The sequence below is a fragment of the Diplotaxodon limnothrissa genome, linkage group LG8 (genome assembly GCF_057381915.1).
Source record: "Diplotaxodon limnothrissa isolate DT_005_m linkage group LG8, D_limnothrissa_male_GT1.1, whole genome shotgun sequence".
Taxonomy (NCBI): domain Eukaryota; kingdom Metazoa; phylum Chordata; class Actinopteri; order Cichliformes; family Cichlidae; genus Diplotaxodon; species Diplotaxodon limnothrissa.
Window position 1 is genome coordinate 30,013,363 of NC_140603.1, and position 16,554 is coordinate 30,029,916.

Genomic DNA, 16,554 nt, shown 5'->3' on the forward strand with positions numbered 1-16,554 from the left:
AAACAAATTTTTCTAGCACAGTTCTCTGCACCCACTGTTACACTCACATTAATTATTAATAATTCAAACTCACATTTTTATAATTACGTTTTCACTCTAACATCTTCCTGATTTATTCTAAGTCCAAACATTCAGTCACGAGCTATTTAAAAGTGGCCACGTTTACTTTTTAAAAAAACTAGGTGTGAAAGTATGGGTACAGAGTGCAGAAAATATGGATCAAATCAGGGTTCGGGAGTAATACACTGAAAAAAAAAGGAACAAGACACAACTACTGAACTACTGTTCCCGGGTCTTTTTTTGTCAAAGCCCCTGAATACTTGAAATACTACCAAGATAAACAGCAGAAAATGACTAACTAGGATGGGGCTATGGTGAACGACAAACACGGCAAGACAAAAAACAAGAAACGAGTTCAATCTATGGCTGAGATGGACACTGTAGAAAGTGAAGTTAATGACAAGGGAGACATTTTGGCTAGCGCTGGGGCTAATGCTAGCAAAAATGATGAAATGGATGAGGACAACAAAGTTAAACTGAGGGCAAAAAAGGAAACTGTACATATCCTGTTATGTGAAGCACTTAGGTAAACCTCTAAACATCAGTTCTTCTTTGAACACAAGCCCAGAAACAACTTCTGTAGATTCAGCAACTGTGGCACTCTTCAACAGAAGGGAGTGACACAACTAATGTTCCTGTAGTCTTCCATGGAGCCAGGTGTCTTTAACCCACCTCCTCCATCCCTGTCTACATCTCTCACACAAGACTCAATAGAGAAGATTATGGAAGGCATCTTAGAAAAGCAGCAGCAGCCTGAGGGAAAAAGGCAGACAAAGAGTAACCTTGCCTGTAGTTAGCCCGAGTCCCAATATGAGACAGTTGGAGCCTCCATCCACTATAGTATTTCTATTGTTCAAAGAAGGTGCATCAAAGTTAAACTGCTAAGGGAATGATAACCCTAAAATACCCCTTTGTTCAGACAGAGGGAACTGGATGCTACCAAGAAGAGGGTGGAGAAAAAGAGGAAAAGGCCAGAATCCCAACAAACAGGCCGCCTCTGCAGATTCTGCGACATGGACCTGGAACAGGGACCAAATAGCCCACACATTCATATGGGCTTCCCTGAAGTGGCAGGGAAATACATCTACTGCCCTTCAAAAGTGTACTCTCTATACAGAGATAAAGGCATGGCCAAGGAGATGGCCTGGAAGAATTTGAGGAGTCTCTCGTCTATGAAGCAGAGAGACATAAATGGGTGGAAGAAAAAAGGAAATGAGGAAGAAACGGTTGATACTGTACATGAGAAAATTTTGTCCTAGTTGTGTTTCTTTTGTTTATAGAAATAAAAACAGATTGTAAATATAAAACCAAATATTTAATCAATCTCTGTTTCCCTCTCTAGAGAAAACATAACATTTGGTTTTGTTTTACAAGATAAGAATGATGTGTTGTAACATTATTTTGTGTATCAGCAAATTTTTTCATACACACAAAAAATGACAATCCCCTAAGTAAGTTATTTTCTTTTACAAAGTTAAAATCTTAATGCTGGTTAATACTTTAACTTGTATTTTGAACGTACCCACCGGAAGTGTCAGTACGTCTCGTTATGTTGTGATGCACTTCTTGAGATCGGCCGTTAGAGGCCAGTAAACCATCGTGATAAAACGCACATGTAAACCCTGGTCCGTTTTATTTTTAATAGCCTGAATTACTTCGTGTGCTCTTGTGTTTTAAAGGTTTCATGGTTTTCGAGGTGAGTGGATGACAACGTGGGTAAACTGCGTGAATGCAGCGCGAATAAAAGCCGGTGGAGATGCTGTGTGGAATGAAGAGGGAAGCTGTCCGTGCAGATGCCTGTTCAAAACACAGCAGACATCAATAATTCGTTTCCAAAATAATTCAGAAGAGCACGATCCCCCTTTGAGTACTTGAACACGTTCATGGACCAAAGCGAGACAGACAAATGTAACCAGGGCGTGTTTCACTGTGATCGGCGGTGATCGATTCTGCACAGGCCTGGTTCGTGTCACACAAGCCTGCAGTTTATTTTAAAGAGGAGTCGACACCATGAATGAAGTGGATTATCTTGATCATAACAGAGCTGAGAGTCTGCAGTTTGAAGAAAAGCCGGACATTAAACCTCCAGATGTTGAACAGCTGCAGGACGCTGATATAAACCAAACCGCTGGTAAGAATAAACACAGCTGGAATGCGAAGAAATCTGCTAACAGCTGATTCGCTGTGGGGCTGGGTGGAGATCACGATCGCACATCTTCTCACGATCTGCTAATCTCAATTTGTAAAAATAACAAAAGTATTTGCTATCAATGACTTTTTGTGTTCTCGGAGTTAAAAAGGCGGAACTCATCTGGGCATCGTGTAGCACCCGGCCGCTTTACACCGCGCACATATGCAAGAAATCTTGTAGTTTTTAAAGTAATTCCTTTTTAAAAACTACCTTTGAGCAAAGAAAAAAAATCTATATAACTTTCAAATGATATAAGGGGCAAACAAGAGATAAATGAAAAAAATAAATACATATATACAAATAAACTTATCTGTTTTAAGGCTTATTGGGTTTTTATGCATTTCACTCCTTCCTTAAAATGTCTGACATTAATCTAAATGGTTTGTTTGGTTACATTAATTAGCAGATATAGGCTCATTGGCCACTTTGTTAGGTACAGCTGTTTAATCACTCATTTATACAAATTTTTAATCAGTCAGTCACATGGCAGCATCTCAGTGGTCAAGGCGACCTGCTGTTGAGACTGAGCATCAGAATGAAGGCGAAAGTTGATTTTGGTGACTTTAAACGTGGCATTTTGTAACCGTCGCTCTGACTGAAACATTTTTCAGACCTCCAGTTTTTTGGTTTCCTAAAAGCTCAAAGAAAAAGTACAACCAAATAAAAAAATGTTCTAAGCATTCAACTCTTTTTTTATTTTTATTTTTTTCTAGGAATTTCATTATAAAAAATAAATATTATTTGTCACCCGTAAAGGAGCTTCTTCAGCTTTTGAATGTTCTTATATAATTTTTCATGATTTTTGCTTTTAGATAGAAAAATATGGACGGTGCTCTCCCTAAAGTTAAGTTTAGTTCATGAAACAAAGATATTTGTGGTATGAAGACATCACAGAGCAACATGCCTTCCCTATGTTTATCATTACATATGGGATTATGGGATAACCACTTTGTGTCTGTACACTTTAACATTCCAAGATTTCATCCTGGATCATGTAATGCAAAGCACCTCTCGCCACTTAATAACAGTAATGATCAGATTTCCCTTTAAACAATAAATGTCCTTCTGCATGCTCATAAATCTGTTTGCAGTGTATCAGGATCTGCTGAGCAAATTAGGTGAGCTGTTACAACATTTTCCAGTTCCAATAGAATATCAGTGTTTACGTTATGCTTCGGATTTATCTCCTGATGGGCTGATACATTCTTGGAGGAAAGTCTTGTGATGGGTACATCACAATTATAGGAGCTAATATATTACTTTTAATTTTGTGTAAAATTTGTAGTCAGGAGTATTTCATGTTTTTGTTGAGGGTCACCAGTTTATTTAAAGGCTACTAAAAAAGTATTAATTTAATTGAGATTTGCTTCTATATGATAATCACAAACATGTCAGCCTATTGCTGAACAAACACTCTGCTGCATATTAAAACAATCAAACTGTCAAAACATTTTATGTTTTTACTTAAATACCCATTCAATCCCACTGGCAACAACTGCCGTTTTAACTGCCTATGACATTTAATTCAACATATTGTGTGTAGGGGAAGTCTAAGGAGTAAAATGCATTCACTCATTTTGCAGGGAAACATTTGGGATTAAATGGGTTAAGTAAATACTTTATATACTGAAAATCAGTGTATTATTTTATCACAGTATAAACATGAAACTGAATGTCTTATACGGCTTCCTTTAGCTTACAGAACTGCAGAACTATTGCTATTCAGTTTGACACGAAGTCATCGGGTATGAAATCAAAGGCTGGCCTGCAGGCATCCCAAAGCTGCTCCAGCTTCTTGGGTTTCCTCCTCCATATTTCCATCTTTGTCCTCAGATGTACTCAATAATATTCACATCAAGAGACTGCTGGCTAAGCCCAAAGAACTTTGAGCTTTTTCACTTTGAGAAACTTCAAAATGGAACCCGAAGTGTAGCAAGGAGCTCCGTCTTGCTGAGAAATTTGACCAAATCATTTTGACCCACGTTCCCCCTGACATCTCCATACTGGATGGCATGCTGAACCACAATCTTTTCATTGTGAAAGCATTGTTGTAACTGAATCATGATGGCATGCGCTTATATCAGATCTTATGCAAAGAAAGAAAGAAAAGGTTTTGGTGTCACAGGTGTGAAAGACCTCCAGGCAGTCTATTAAGCCATCATTATTTTGTCTCTAGCCATTTGAGGTTTTTGTTTTTGCTTCCTTTACTGCTTCATAAGTAATTATATCTAAGCTTTATTTTTACCACATCCCCAAGATAAAGATCTGTGGTTTACCAAAATTTCAATTCAAAAAATGTTATTTATACAGCATCAAATCACAACAACAGTCGCCTCAAGGTGCTTTATATTGTACAATATAAAGCAATAATACATAGAGAAAAACCCAACAACCATATGAATCCCTATGAACAAGGACTTTGGTGACAGTGGGAAGGAAAAACTCCCTTTTAACCGCCGCAACCGGTTGGGGTGAGAGGAGGAAAACAGGACAAAGACATGCTGTGGAAGAGAGCCAGAGATTAATAACAAGTATGATTCAGTGCAGAGAGGTCTATTAACACATAATGAGTTAGAAAGGTGACTGAAGAAGAAACACCCAGTGCATCATGGGAATCCCCCAGCAGCCTACACTTACTGCAGCATAACTAAGGGAGGATTCAGGGATAAGATAAGTTTGAAGCCTAATCTTAAAAGTAAAGATTAAGTCCATCTCCTGAATCCAAACTGGAATCTGGTTCTACAGAAGAGGGGAAAATGAAATTGATAAATGTTTGGTCCAAAGCTTCCATCCACTCATCATGGCCATGAAGTGTCATAGTGAATTTGGTCATTTAACAATTTGTTTGAATACTTCTTTTTCCAGGTAGGTTAGAATTACCATACAGCATACATCTTTAATGATTAAAAAACAACAACAATTATGTGCACAACTTTGAATTTATTTTGGATTTTCTAAGCCACACAGGGTCATACAAGTTGAAATATGTACATTAATATTTGGTTAAATGTCCCTTAGCTAACTGCACCTTGACCAGACTTGTTATCCATCAACAAGCTTCTCACATAATTCAGGCTGGATTTTGACCACTCTTGACCACTCTTCTCAGCAGAATTGTTAGCGTTTATTTAAAATTGTTTGGTTTCCTGGCACAGATCCGAGTGTAAGCATAGTTCACAAAGTTTCAAGTGGATGGATCTCTGGGCTTTGCCCATTCCAGAACCTTAATGTCAGCCTGGTTTATTCATCCCGATGCCAGTTTTGATGTGTTTCAGCCCATTATCCTGTTAGAACGTTAACTGTGTCCCAATTTCAACCATCTAGCTGTTGATTTGAGGTGAAGTTGAAGAATTTGGAGGTAGTCTTCCTTCATTATTCCATTCTGTTGGTGGAATTTAGCACAGGCAGTAAAACAGCCTGATGACAATGAAACTGTCACGCATGAATCACCATGCATGACAGTTGGTACAGTGTTTCTGCAATGCCGTCTATAAATTAAATTAATTCAAATAAATGAAATAAAATTAAACTGTGAACTCTGTTGTTGTTGTTTTTTTTTTTTTTTTACTTTTAAAAGAACAGCTCAAAGAAATTAAAAATTAAAAGCCCAAAATTACCATGACATTCACACCCATGAGAAGTGGATTTAAACTTCTTACCATTACTGTAATTGTTAGGGTGACTGGTGATGGATAGTGTTTCATTTTTGGTCTCAAAATAATCCCCACTGTAACTTGAATTTCAGATTACATTAACAGCTACTGAAATCAAGGTGAACATATAGAAGCCTACAGTCAGTGATGTACATGTATGTTTCAGTATTCCCCGCAGATGTCCAGCAGATGTTGGTGATTAAAGAAGAGCTACCCTGGACCCCCAGTCTGGACCAGCAGAATCTAGACCACCTCCACATAAAGGAGGAGCATGAGGAGCTGTGGATCGATACAGGGGGAGCGCATCTTGCTGTTAGCACTAAGTGCACATTGTCTTCTATTTCCATGAAGTGTGAAGATGAAAGAGAAGAAAAACCTCAGATTGTACAGCTTCATCAAAGTCAGACTGAAGACAATGCAGAAGCAGAAGCTACAAACAGCAGCTCAGCTACAAATATCAACAATGAAATTGATGAAAAGGATTGTAGAGGACCAGAAATCGCTGGGAACTCTAATCCAAATTTCCATTTCCAACTAAATGCTGTTGAGAAGGCCCCAGACTCTTCTGAAACAGACATTAGTGATGGAGATGATTGGCAGGAGCCTTTGTCTGATGCTGGACCTGCAAACGAAGATGGTGACAGTGGTTGCCCTATACCTAAATCAAACTTGAAAACTCTGAAATCACTGAAAAGCAAGTGTTCTTTTCAGAGAAGGAAGACATGTCATTCATTCAAAAGGCCTTATGGCTGTTTGGCTAATGAGAAATTTAACAGAGTGAAACAAAGTGAATTTTCAAAGATGATAGTCAACACAGGAGAAAAAACATTTACCTGTGGTGTTTGTGCAAAAAGATTTAAACAGAAACAAAATCTGAAGACACATATGAGAGTCCACACAGGTGATAAACCATATAACTGTGATTTTTGTGGAAAAGACTTTAGACATCACTATAGTTTTAAAGTACACATCAGAATCCATACTGGGGAAAAACCGTTTGTTTGTGGCATTTGTGGTGAAAAATTTAGAAAAAAGCAAAATCTCAAACGCCACATGAGGGTTCACACAGGAGAGAAACCATTCAGCTGTGTTGTCTGCGCAAAACGATTTACACAGCAGGGCGTTCTGAAGAGACATATGAGAGTTCACACGAGAGAGAAACCATTTGGCTGCAATCTGTGTAATAAAATGTTTACACAGCAGGGGGTTCTGAAGAGGCACATGAGGGTACACACAGGAGAGAAACCATTCAGCTGTGGTGCATGTGGGAAAAAGTTTGTGCATCAACATGACCTCAAAATACACATCAGAGTCCACACTGGAGAGAAACAGTTCAGCTGTCCTGCATGTGAAAAGCGATTTACTCAGCAGGGAAGCCTCAAGAGACACATGAGGGTGCACACTGGAGAGAAACCATTTGGTTGTAATGTGTGTGGGAAAACTTTTACTCAACAGGGAAGTCTAAATAGGCACACGAGAAGCCACACACAGTAGAAATTGTACTGGGTCTTAGTGCTATTTGAAACAGTTTTAACCAACCAATCTGTGTTCGTTAAACCTGAGATGAGATAAACTTGAGGATTTCTGATTCACAAAGAAAGTTAACTTAAACTGAGTGAGACTCTGTACACTAAACCTACTCACTGACAAGTTTTCTTTAACAAACTGACTCATTTCCTTATTCCAAAAGTTGCTATCAAACCACTTGGTGGAGCAAATGAATTTAGACAAGTTTACATTTTATAAACACTAAAATGCTGATTAGGTGTCAATTCACTATCTTTTTATTTACCATGTTGGCTTTTTAATTTTTCAGTGGTCAATTTGTATGAGTGAAGAAAGTGAATATCTCACTTATTTATTATCAGCTAAGAATTATAGTGGCTTGCAAAAGTATTCGCCCCCCTTGAACTTCCCCACGTTTTGTCACATTACAGCCACAAACATGAATCAATTTCATTGGAATTCCACGTGAAAGACCAACACAAAGTGGTGCACACGTGAGACGCGGAACGAAAATCATACATGATTCCAAACATTTTTTTACAAATAAATAACTGAAAAGTGGGGTGTGCGTAATTATTCAGCCCCCTGAGTCAATACTTTGTAGAACCACCTTTTGCTGCAATTATAGCTCTTCTTTGCAAAACAACTCCAGCTCAGTCAGATTAGATCAGCGGTCTCCAACCTTTTTGGCGCCACGGACCAGTTTATGCCCGACAATATTTTCACGGACCGGCCTTTAAGGTGTCGCGGATAAATACAACAAAATAAAACCAGTACCGGTACCGAAAAAAAGAAGATTTATTCATAACACACTTGAAAAGACCCAGGAAAACAGAGTTAACGATAAAAACGATAACAAAATAACGCTGAAAACCGATAAAAACCCTGAAAACCATACATTTCACACCTGAGCCTCAACTCTCGCGGCCCGGTACCAAACGACTCACGGCCCGGGGGTTGGGGACCGCTGGATTAGATGGACAGCGTTTGTGAACAGCAGTTTTCGGATCTTGCCACAGATTCTCGATTGGATTTAGATCTGGACTTTGACTGGGCCATTCTAACACATGGATATGTTTTGTTTTAAACCATTCCATTGTTGCCCTGGCTTTATGTTTAGGGTCGATGTCCTGCTGGAGGTGAACCTCTGCCCCAGGATTCCAAGATTGCCCTGTATTTGGCTCCATCCATCTTCCCATCAACTCTGACCAGCTTCCCTGTCCCTGCTGAAGAGAAGCACCCCCAGAGCATGATGCTACCACCACCATATTTGACAGTGGGGATGGTGTGTTCAGAGTGATGTGCAGTGTTAGTTTTCCACCACACATAGTGTTTTGCATGTTGGTCTCATCTGACCAGAGCAGCTTCTTCCACATGTTTGCTGTGTCCCCCACATGGCTTGTGGCAAACTGCAAACTGGACTTCTTATGGTTTTCTGTTAACAATGGCTTTCTTTTTGCCACTCTTCCATAAAGGCCAACTTTGTGCAGTGCACGACTAATAGTTGTCCTATGGACAGATTCCCCCACCTGAGCTGTAGATCTCTGCAGCTCGTCCAGAGTCACCATGGGCCTCTTGGCTGCATTTCTGATCAGCGCTCTCCTTGTTCGGCCTTTGAGTTTAGATGGATGGCCTTGTCTTGGTAGGTTTACAGTTGTGCCATACTCCTTCAATTTCTGAGTGTCCCACAGTGCTCCATGGGATGTTCAAGGCTTGGGAAATCTTTTTGTAGCCTAAGCCTAAATTTCTCAATAACTTTATCCCTGACCTGTCTGGTGTGTTCTTTGGATTTCATGGTGTTGTTGCTCCCAATATTCTCTTAGACAATCTCTGAGGCCGTCACAGAGCAGCTGTATTTGTACTGACATTAGATTACACACAGGTGCACTCTATTTAGTCATTAGCACTCATCAGGCAACGTCTATGGGCAACTGACTGCACTCAGACCAAAGGGGGCTGAATAATTACGCACACTCCACTTTGCAGTTATTTATTTGTAAAAAATGTTTGGAATCATGTATGATTTTCATTCCACTTCTCACTTTTACACCACTTTGTTTTGGTCTTTCACATGGAATTCCAATAAAATTGATTCATGTTTGTGGCTGTAATGTGACAAAATGTGGGAAAGTTCAAGGGAGGCGAATACTTTTGCAAGCCACTGTAAATCCATCTTTCTAACTGTGAGAGTCTTTGAATATTAATGCAGGTATCAGACTGTCAGCCAGTTAGTTAAATTAGACTGGAAACAGTGTACATTACTATAGAATCACTGTTTACATCAAAATCACCTGTATAAAGTTTCAAAGTGTTGTCACGTGTACAGAAGAAATAGCATTTCTCTGTGCAATGAAATTCTTCCTTTGCTGTCCACACACCAATGCCAAGTTAGGTAGGGTTGAAGGAGCAAGATAAATAAGGATACAAATAAGACAAGATATTAAGATAAATAACATAAAAAAAATAAGGATAAAAAAATAGTGAAAGATAAATAAGTACAAACAAAATAAGTGAAGACAAGTAAGGTATGCAGATGTCAATGTAAATGGATGTACAAAGGAGCTTAATGTGCAAAATGAACTTAGTGTGCAAAGTGTCCTGATGTGCAAATTGCAGTTGAGGTAGGTCAGATGTTCAGGAATCTGATAGGAGAAGGAGTTGTTGAATCGGGATGTTCTGGATTTCACACTTCTAAACCTTGGTATTGAGAGCAGAAGTGTGAACAGTCCGTGTTGAGGCTGTGTGGGGTCTTTGAGGATGGAGGCAGCTCTCCTCTGGACTCTGTGATGGTAGATGCTCTGCAGAGAGGGCGATCTTCTCTGCAGTTGTTATCACTCTCTGCAGGCGTTTGCAGTCCATAGCAGTACTGCTGCCGTACCACGCAGTAATGCAGCTTGATGGTGTGTTCTCCACAGTGCAGCTGTAGAAGCTGCTGAGGATCTTGGCCAACAAATTAAATTTCCTCAGCCTCCTCAGGAAATACAGCCGCTGCTGAGCCTTCTTGACCAGCTGTGTGGTGTTCAGTGTCCAGGTGAGGTCCTCACTGATGTTTACTGTGTTGTAATCAATCATACTGTTGGAAAGATGTCTGTCACAGCTAGATCTTGGAGAAAATCTCAGTGAACATGAGACTGAAATGACTTAAAACTGTAAAACTGAACAAAATGTGTTGTTAAAGTGACTTTTAAAATCCAGCTGCAAACAGTCTGATTGTAATCTAATTACATTTCATATTGAAGTGTGTCCACAGGTTGGAATTCAGTCATTAATTGACGTAAAATACCAGTTTAAAGTTTCATTATCTGAAATTCAGAGTCGGACCCACCAAGACTGTTGACCCAGAACCAGAACTAGATCAGCAGATCATTTCCCAGTCAGACTATGTTTTTATGGCAGGATGGATCCAAAATGGATCGGGGATTCAGACTGGATCACACCTGGATCTGGTTTGGCTCCGGTCATTGCCTAGCTCATCCCGTCCAGATCTGTTTTTGATTAGTTATCTTGTCAAAAAGTCAATGCAGCTAGCAGCCTGGGCCATGCCTTGTCATGTTTAACTTCTTTGATGGATTTCTTGTTTTCTTTTAATTAAACCTGTACATTGTAAGTTAATAGTTCTTAGTGTGTAAGATGTCTGTGGTGATAAAAATAAAGATGTATTTTTTCAAGCAACATAGCTACAGTTGTCTTTGTTGTTGTTGTTTACAAAGAATACAGAATCAAAAAATGAAAGTCTTAGGTTCAGGTTTTTGACATTTTTATGGTAATTAAATTATTTCCCTTTTTGTTACGGATTAGGTGACTTGAAGTTGAGAGAAAGAATATAATTTTACTAAACAGCACCTGAAACTCTCAAGTTACTTTCTTTTTGTATGTGGATTTAGTCTTTTTGTTTTCTGCTGACAGTAGTCACTAACAAGTTTACTGGTTATCGAGGCGAGCTGCTGGAAATACGCTCTGGTCAGTTGGAGATACTTTTATGTTGCTATATGTATTTTTATCTTTCACACTGCCACCAACCTAATGACCCACATCTTTTCACAATAACCATAGCCAGGCCTGGAGCTAATTGAATAAGAAATAATTTGGTCTTGTTATTGGAAAAAAGTAAATATTCAAAGAGAAAAAAAAGATTTTTTTTTTTTTTAAAAATGGACTACTCTTTTGTTTCAGTTTTAGAAATTGCATAATTTTTTGATAACTGCTTGTCAAAAGAACTAAACCCTTTCAGTTCTTTAAAAAATTTTTTTTAAAGAAAACATATTCTTCAGTCCAGAAATAAACAAATAACAAATACAGTAGAAGCATGTGCCGTTTCCATAGTGTAGTGGTTATCACGTTCACCTAAGATGTGAAAAGTCCCTGGTCTGAAACCGGGCAGAAACATGCTTCTTTGCTTATGCGTCCTGATACAAAAGTGTCTGACTGCAGGTACTGCTTTATCTTGTGGGGTTGTACTGTTGTTGGGAAACAAAGAAGAGAAAGTAAGTTTGCTTGCGACATTTGTGGTAAAGTACTCAAATCTGGTACAGGGCTTTGGTGTTTTTTGCCTTTGGAAGCTCTTTAAGAATGGAAAAGCACTTTTAGTATTTGGCATTTGGAAGTTAATGACAAACACTAATAGTGCTTTCACAGCTGGAAATAATCATATTTGTTGCAGGTCATGTAGTTATATGTTGAATTTGGAAGGCTTGATTTAAAAAAAAAGTGTTAATTTATTTTCACATTAGATTCTTGTTCAAGCACTTTATGATACAGCAGTTAGCATCAGTGTGCACCATCACCATGTATACAAATTCTTCTGTTGACCACAAGAATATGGAGTCACTGTTGTCCCGTGTCTGTTTTTGTGTTCTCTGCAGATGTCCAACAGCTGCTGGTGATCAAAGAAGAGGTTTCCCATGAATGGAGCAACAGTCCGGACCAGAAGGGCCCAGAGCTTCTCTTTAAAAAGGAGGAACAAGATGAACTCAGTAACAGTGAGGTGGGAGAGCCGCTTAATGATCTAACAAAGGCTGATATCATCAGGCTCCAACTCACTGCTGGTCCTGTGAAGACTGAAAACGATGAAGAGAAGCCTAACTCTTTACTTCTCCTTCAGAATCAAATGGGAGAGGCAGAGCCTCCACTTTGCAGCTTAGCTAAACAGATAAAAACAGAAAGTGATGGAGAGGACCGTGAAGGACCTGGACCTGGACTATGGAACCCAGATCCAAATACTGATGAGAAGGCTTCAGACTCTTCTGCGACTGACGTCTCAGATGATGATGATGATGATAGTGACGATGGTGGTGGTGATTGGCAGGAACCTTTGTCAGATTCTGGACCTCCAAATGATGACGGTGAAAATAATCAGGGAGCTCCTACATCAAGTGCAAATGGACTCAAATCTCCAAAAAGCAAGAGGCCTGTTCAGAGGCTCATGACAAGCCATTTAATGGAAACTTCCTCCAGGCATTTGGGAAATGTAGATTCACCCAGACAAGACAGACAATTTATCTGTGGTATTTGCGGAAAACGATTTACACAAAAACAAAATCTTAAGACACATATCCGAATTCACACTGGTGAAAAACCATTTCATTGTGATTTTTGTGGAAAGTGTTTTCGACATCTCTATAGTTTCAAGGCGCACATCAGAATCCACACAGGAGAGAAACCGTTTGTATGTGACATCTGTGGTGAAAGGTTTACACAACAGCAAAATATCAAGAGGCACATCAGGGTTCACACAGGTGAGAAACCATTCGGTTGTGGGGTTTGCACAAAAAGATTTACACAACAGGTGGACCTGAAGAGACATATGAGAGTTCACACAAGAGAAAAACCATTTGGTTGTGATCTTTGCAGTAAAAGATATAACCGGAAAACACAATTAAGTGCACACATGAGAGTTCACACAGGAGAAAAACAGTTTGCTTGCGACATTTGTGGTAAAAGGTTTAACCGGATGGCGCTTGTTAAAGCACACACAAGGGTTCACACAGGAGAGAAACCATATGGCTGTGATATTTGTGGCAAAAGATTTAACAGGAAATCACATCTCAAAGCCCACACAAGAGGCCACACAGGAGAGAAACCACATGGTTGCGATGTCTGTGGCAAAAACTTTGTACATCAGCGCGATCTCAAGATCCACATCAGAGTTCACACCGGAGAGAAACAGTTTAGCTGCACTGTATGTGGGAAGAGATTCACCCATCAGGGAACTCTGACGAGACACATGAGAGTCCACACTGGAGAGAAGCCATTTAGCTGTGGTGTTTGTGGTAAAACGTTTACTCAGAAGGGAAATCTAAACAGACACGTGAAAACCCACACGGAGTAACAGCTTTGAAGGTTCTGTGAATGCACTTACCTGCTAATGAATAAGTTGGACGGATCTTTTTTGTTTGTTTGGTCATTAATTATGTCTGTTCATGCTATTGGGTGCTTTGAAGGATGCCCTGTACTGTATGAAAAAAAATAGAGACTATGGCTGGTGACATTTATAGTAGGGGTGGTACCATGTGCTCAAAGTGATGCAAGCTATATTGTAATTGGGAAATATATTACTTGAATTCCAGATAGCATTTATTTATACATTTTCTATATCCAAGGTACATAACCATGTTTAGTCATAATATTTTTAATAATAATCTATGCTTGAGCATTTTGTTTTTCTGTATAAACCAGAACTCGGTGGGTGGGTGGGTGTGCACCAAAATAAGTTTGGATCAGCATACCACAGTCAAACAGCAGCTATGTGGTGTTGGATAACACAGAACCAGATGGACACATCTACTCCTGATTGCTTTTCTGGTATGGAGTATATCAACTAATGTTATTTAGGTTTTAATTTTGCATTTAATTTCAACTCCTTATTGTATTTAGATTTTGTATTTAATCACTTTCTTTTTTGGTTGCTCTAACAGTAACTTGCCAACTTCTTGATTAATAAAATATTTATTCTTTTTATTCTTCCTCTTGAGCTTTTTACTTGAAGCATGATGTCATCAATTATCATCATTTTTCACAATGCTTATAACCTGTGGCATTGTTGGATAAGCCACATTTACCCAATCTCACAAGCACTTTACCCAAGCTTGGTACTGTTTCCTAACTACATTCATACTCCGATGGATGCATCAGAGAGCGACTTAGGGTTAGTATCTTACCCAAGGATACTTGGCATGCAGACTGGAGAAGCCAAAGATTGAACCACCAACCTTCCGATAGGTAGGTGATCTGCTCTACCTCCTGAGCTACAGCCACACCAGTGGTATGGTTCCTGTAAATTTCAAATATGCAGTAGTGTAGCCACTGGCCTTGATTGCACGTTATTATATACATATTTAAACACACACACACACACACACACACACACACACACACACACACACACACGTAGATATACACATATACATATATATGGACGGCGTCAACACGGGCTGGACGGCGTCAACACGTTAACGAGCAAACTGCGCTAATGCAGTAGTTCCCACCAATTGAGCATTGCGTGGCACATCCGACATAGTTTTACTTTTGTCCATGACGCGCTTACCTTCAGGGTCATGCTTCACAAGAAGACCAAAATAGTTCCAAAGGCCAGATCTGAATGAGGGTGGAGGAGGTTCAATTTGCCATGTTGCGACAAGCTTAGCTTCTGTCTTGCTAGCTTGCGCTGCGCTCAGTGGAACTGCGCTCGACAGTGCAACCTAGGCGGAGTAGTCGAACGCAGATCCACTGAGTGCTCAACACAGACAGCATCGTCAGAAGAAAAGTTGATAAAATAAATTAAAAATTTTGTATTGTTCGATACATATGCGTACCGAACCGAAAGCACTGTATCGAATGGTTCAATATCGATATGAGTATTGTTGCACCCCTAATAAAAATATATACATACATACATGAGAAGCAGGATTATAAATTCAGTTCTGGATTTAACAGGGAACCAATAAAGGGAAGCCAATATGCTCCCTCTTTCTAGTCCCTGTCAGTACTCTTGCTGCAACATTTTGGATCAACTGAAGGCTTTTCAGGGAGTTTTAGGACATCCTAATGATAACAAATTACACTAGTCGAGCCTAGAATAAATGGTTTAGCTACTTCAGCATCAGTCTGAGACTGTATGTTTCTAATTTTAGAGATGTTGCACAAACGGAAGAAAGCAGTGTTGGTGTGTGTTATCTGGCTTCATGGATAGATAAAGTTGCGTGTCATCTGTGTAGCAGTGAAAATGTATGCTTTGCCTTCTAATGTTACTACCTAGCTTAAGCATGTATAATGTAAACAGAATCTGTCCTAGCCTGGGTCTTCTGGAATCTGCCTATAGTTGGTGATGCTGTGGGATGCAGGTCCAGCCCTAAATGGCTCGAATTGGAGCTTAGCACTGCTATCGAGCACACTGGAGCATCCTTGCCAGCTATCTTATTTTCAAAATCGGTTATTAAAAGTGCATGTGATGACTTTATTCTTTGCAACTCCGTAAAAATATTGAATCAAATTAAGAGAATCTTGAAACTCCCGGTAGTGTCAACTTTTGCCCCGATCTGCCACAATCCTAGCTTTACGCCTAGTACAATGGATGCTGCTTTCAAACAATGGCCTGTCAAAGGGTTAATTGCTATAAAGGATCTTTATATTGACAATCATTTTGCCTCTTTTGCTCAGCTTCAGACAAAGTACAATCTCCCTACAAGTCATTTTTTTCGGTACTTACAAATTAGGAATTATGTCAAGCAAGCATTCTCAAATTTAGATACCATCCCCATACAGCATGTCTTTTACAATATGATGAACGAACCTCCCACCTCAAAACACTTAATTTCTCGGCTTGTCAACCTTTTTTCTTCGGCAGCCCCCTCTTGCCATATTAAAGAGGCTTGGACAAGGGACACTGGTTTGGTTATCTCTGACGATCTATGGGCTGAAGTGTTAAGTCGGATAAAACTATGCTCTGTTAACGCCCGGCTTCAGTTAATTCAATTTAAGGTTGTCCATAGACTGCACTATTCCAAAACCAAATTGAACAAGATTTTTCCTAACGTTTCCCCCAAATGTGATAAATGTAAACTTGTGGACGGTACTCTTGGGCATCTTTTTTGGTCCTGTTCTACGCTTACAGCCTTTTGGACTAGTATTTTTAGTTTCTATAGCACT

At 39.4% G+C, this 16,554-nt stretch overlaps 1 protein-coding gene and 1 pseudogene across 1 annotated transcript; both read left to right on the forward strand.

Annotated features, from left to right (window-relative positions):
* The first annotated feature begins 1,909 nt into the window (after nt 1-1,909).
* On the forward strand, nt 1,910-7,398 carry LOC146627175 (uncharacterized). The gene is made up of 2 exons (XM_085361700.1): nt 1,910-2,191; nt 6,071-7,398. Exons 1-2 carry the CDS (start codon nt 2,071-2,073, stop codon nt 7,396-7,398), a joined length of 1,449 nt encoding a protein of 482 aa, XP_085217826.1. The 5' UTR covers nt 1,910-2,070.
* Nucleotides 7,399-11,809: 4,411 nt separating this feature from the next.
* LOC146627176 (uncharacterized) lies at nt 11,810-13,747 on the forward strand (annotated as a pseudogene).
* Nucleotides 13,748-16,554: the final 2,807 nt, after the last annotated feature.

What these genes read in the sequence shown, in the direction of transcription:
- LOC146627175 (XM_085361700.1), top strand. Translation starts at nt 2,071, where the DNA reads ATGAATGAAGTGGATTATCTTGATCATAACAGAGCTGAGAGTCTGCAG. An exon ending in TGATATAAACCAAACCGCTG is followed by an intron (nt 2,192 to 6,070) that starts GTAAGAATAAAC and finishes TGTATGTTTCAG; the next exon opens with TATTCCCCGCAGATGTCCAG.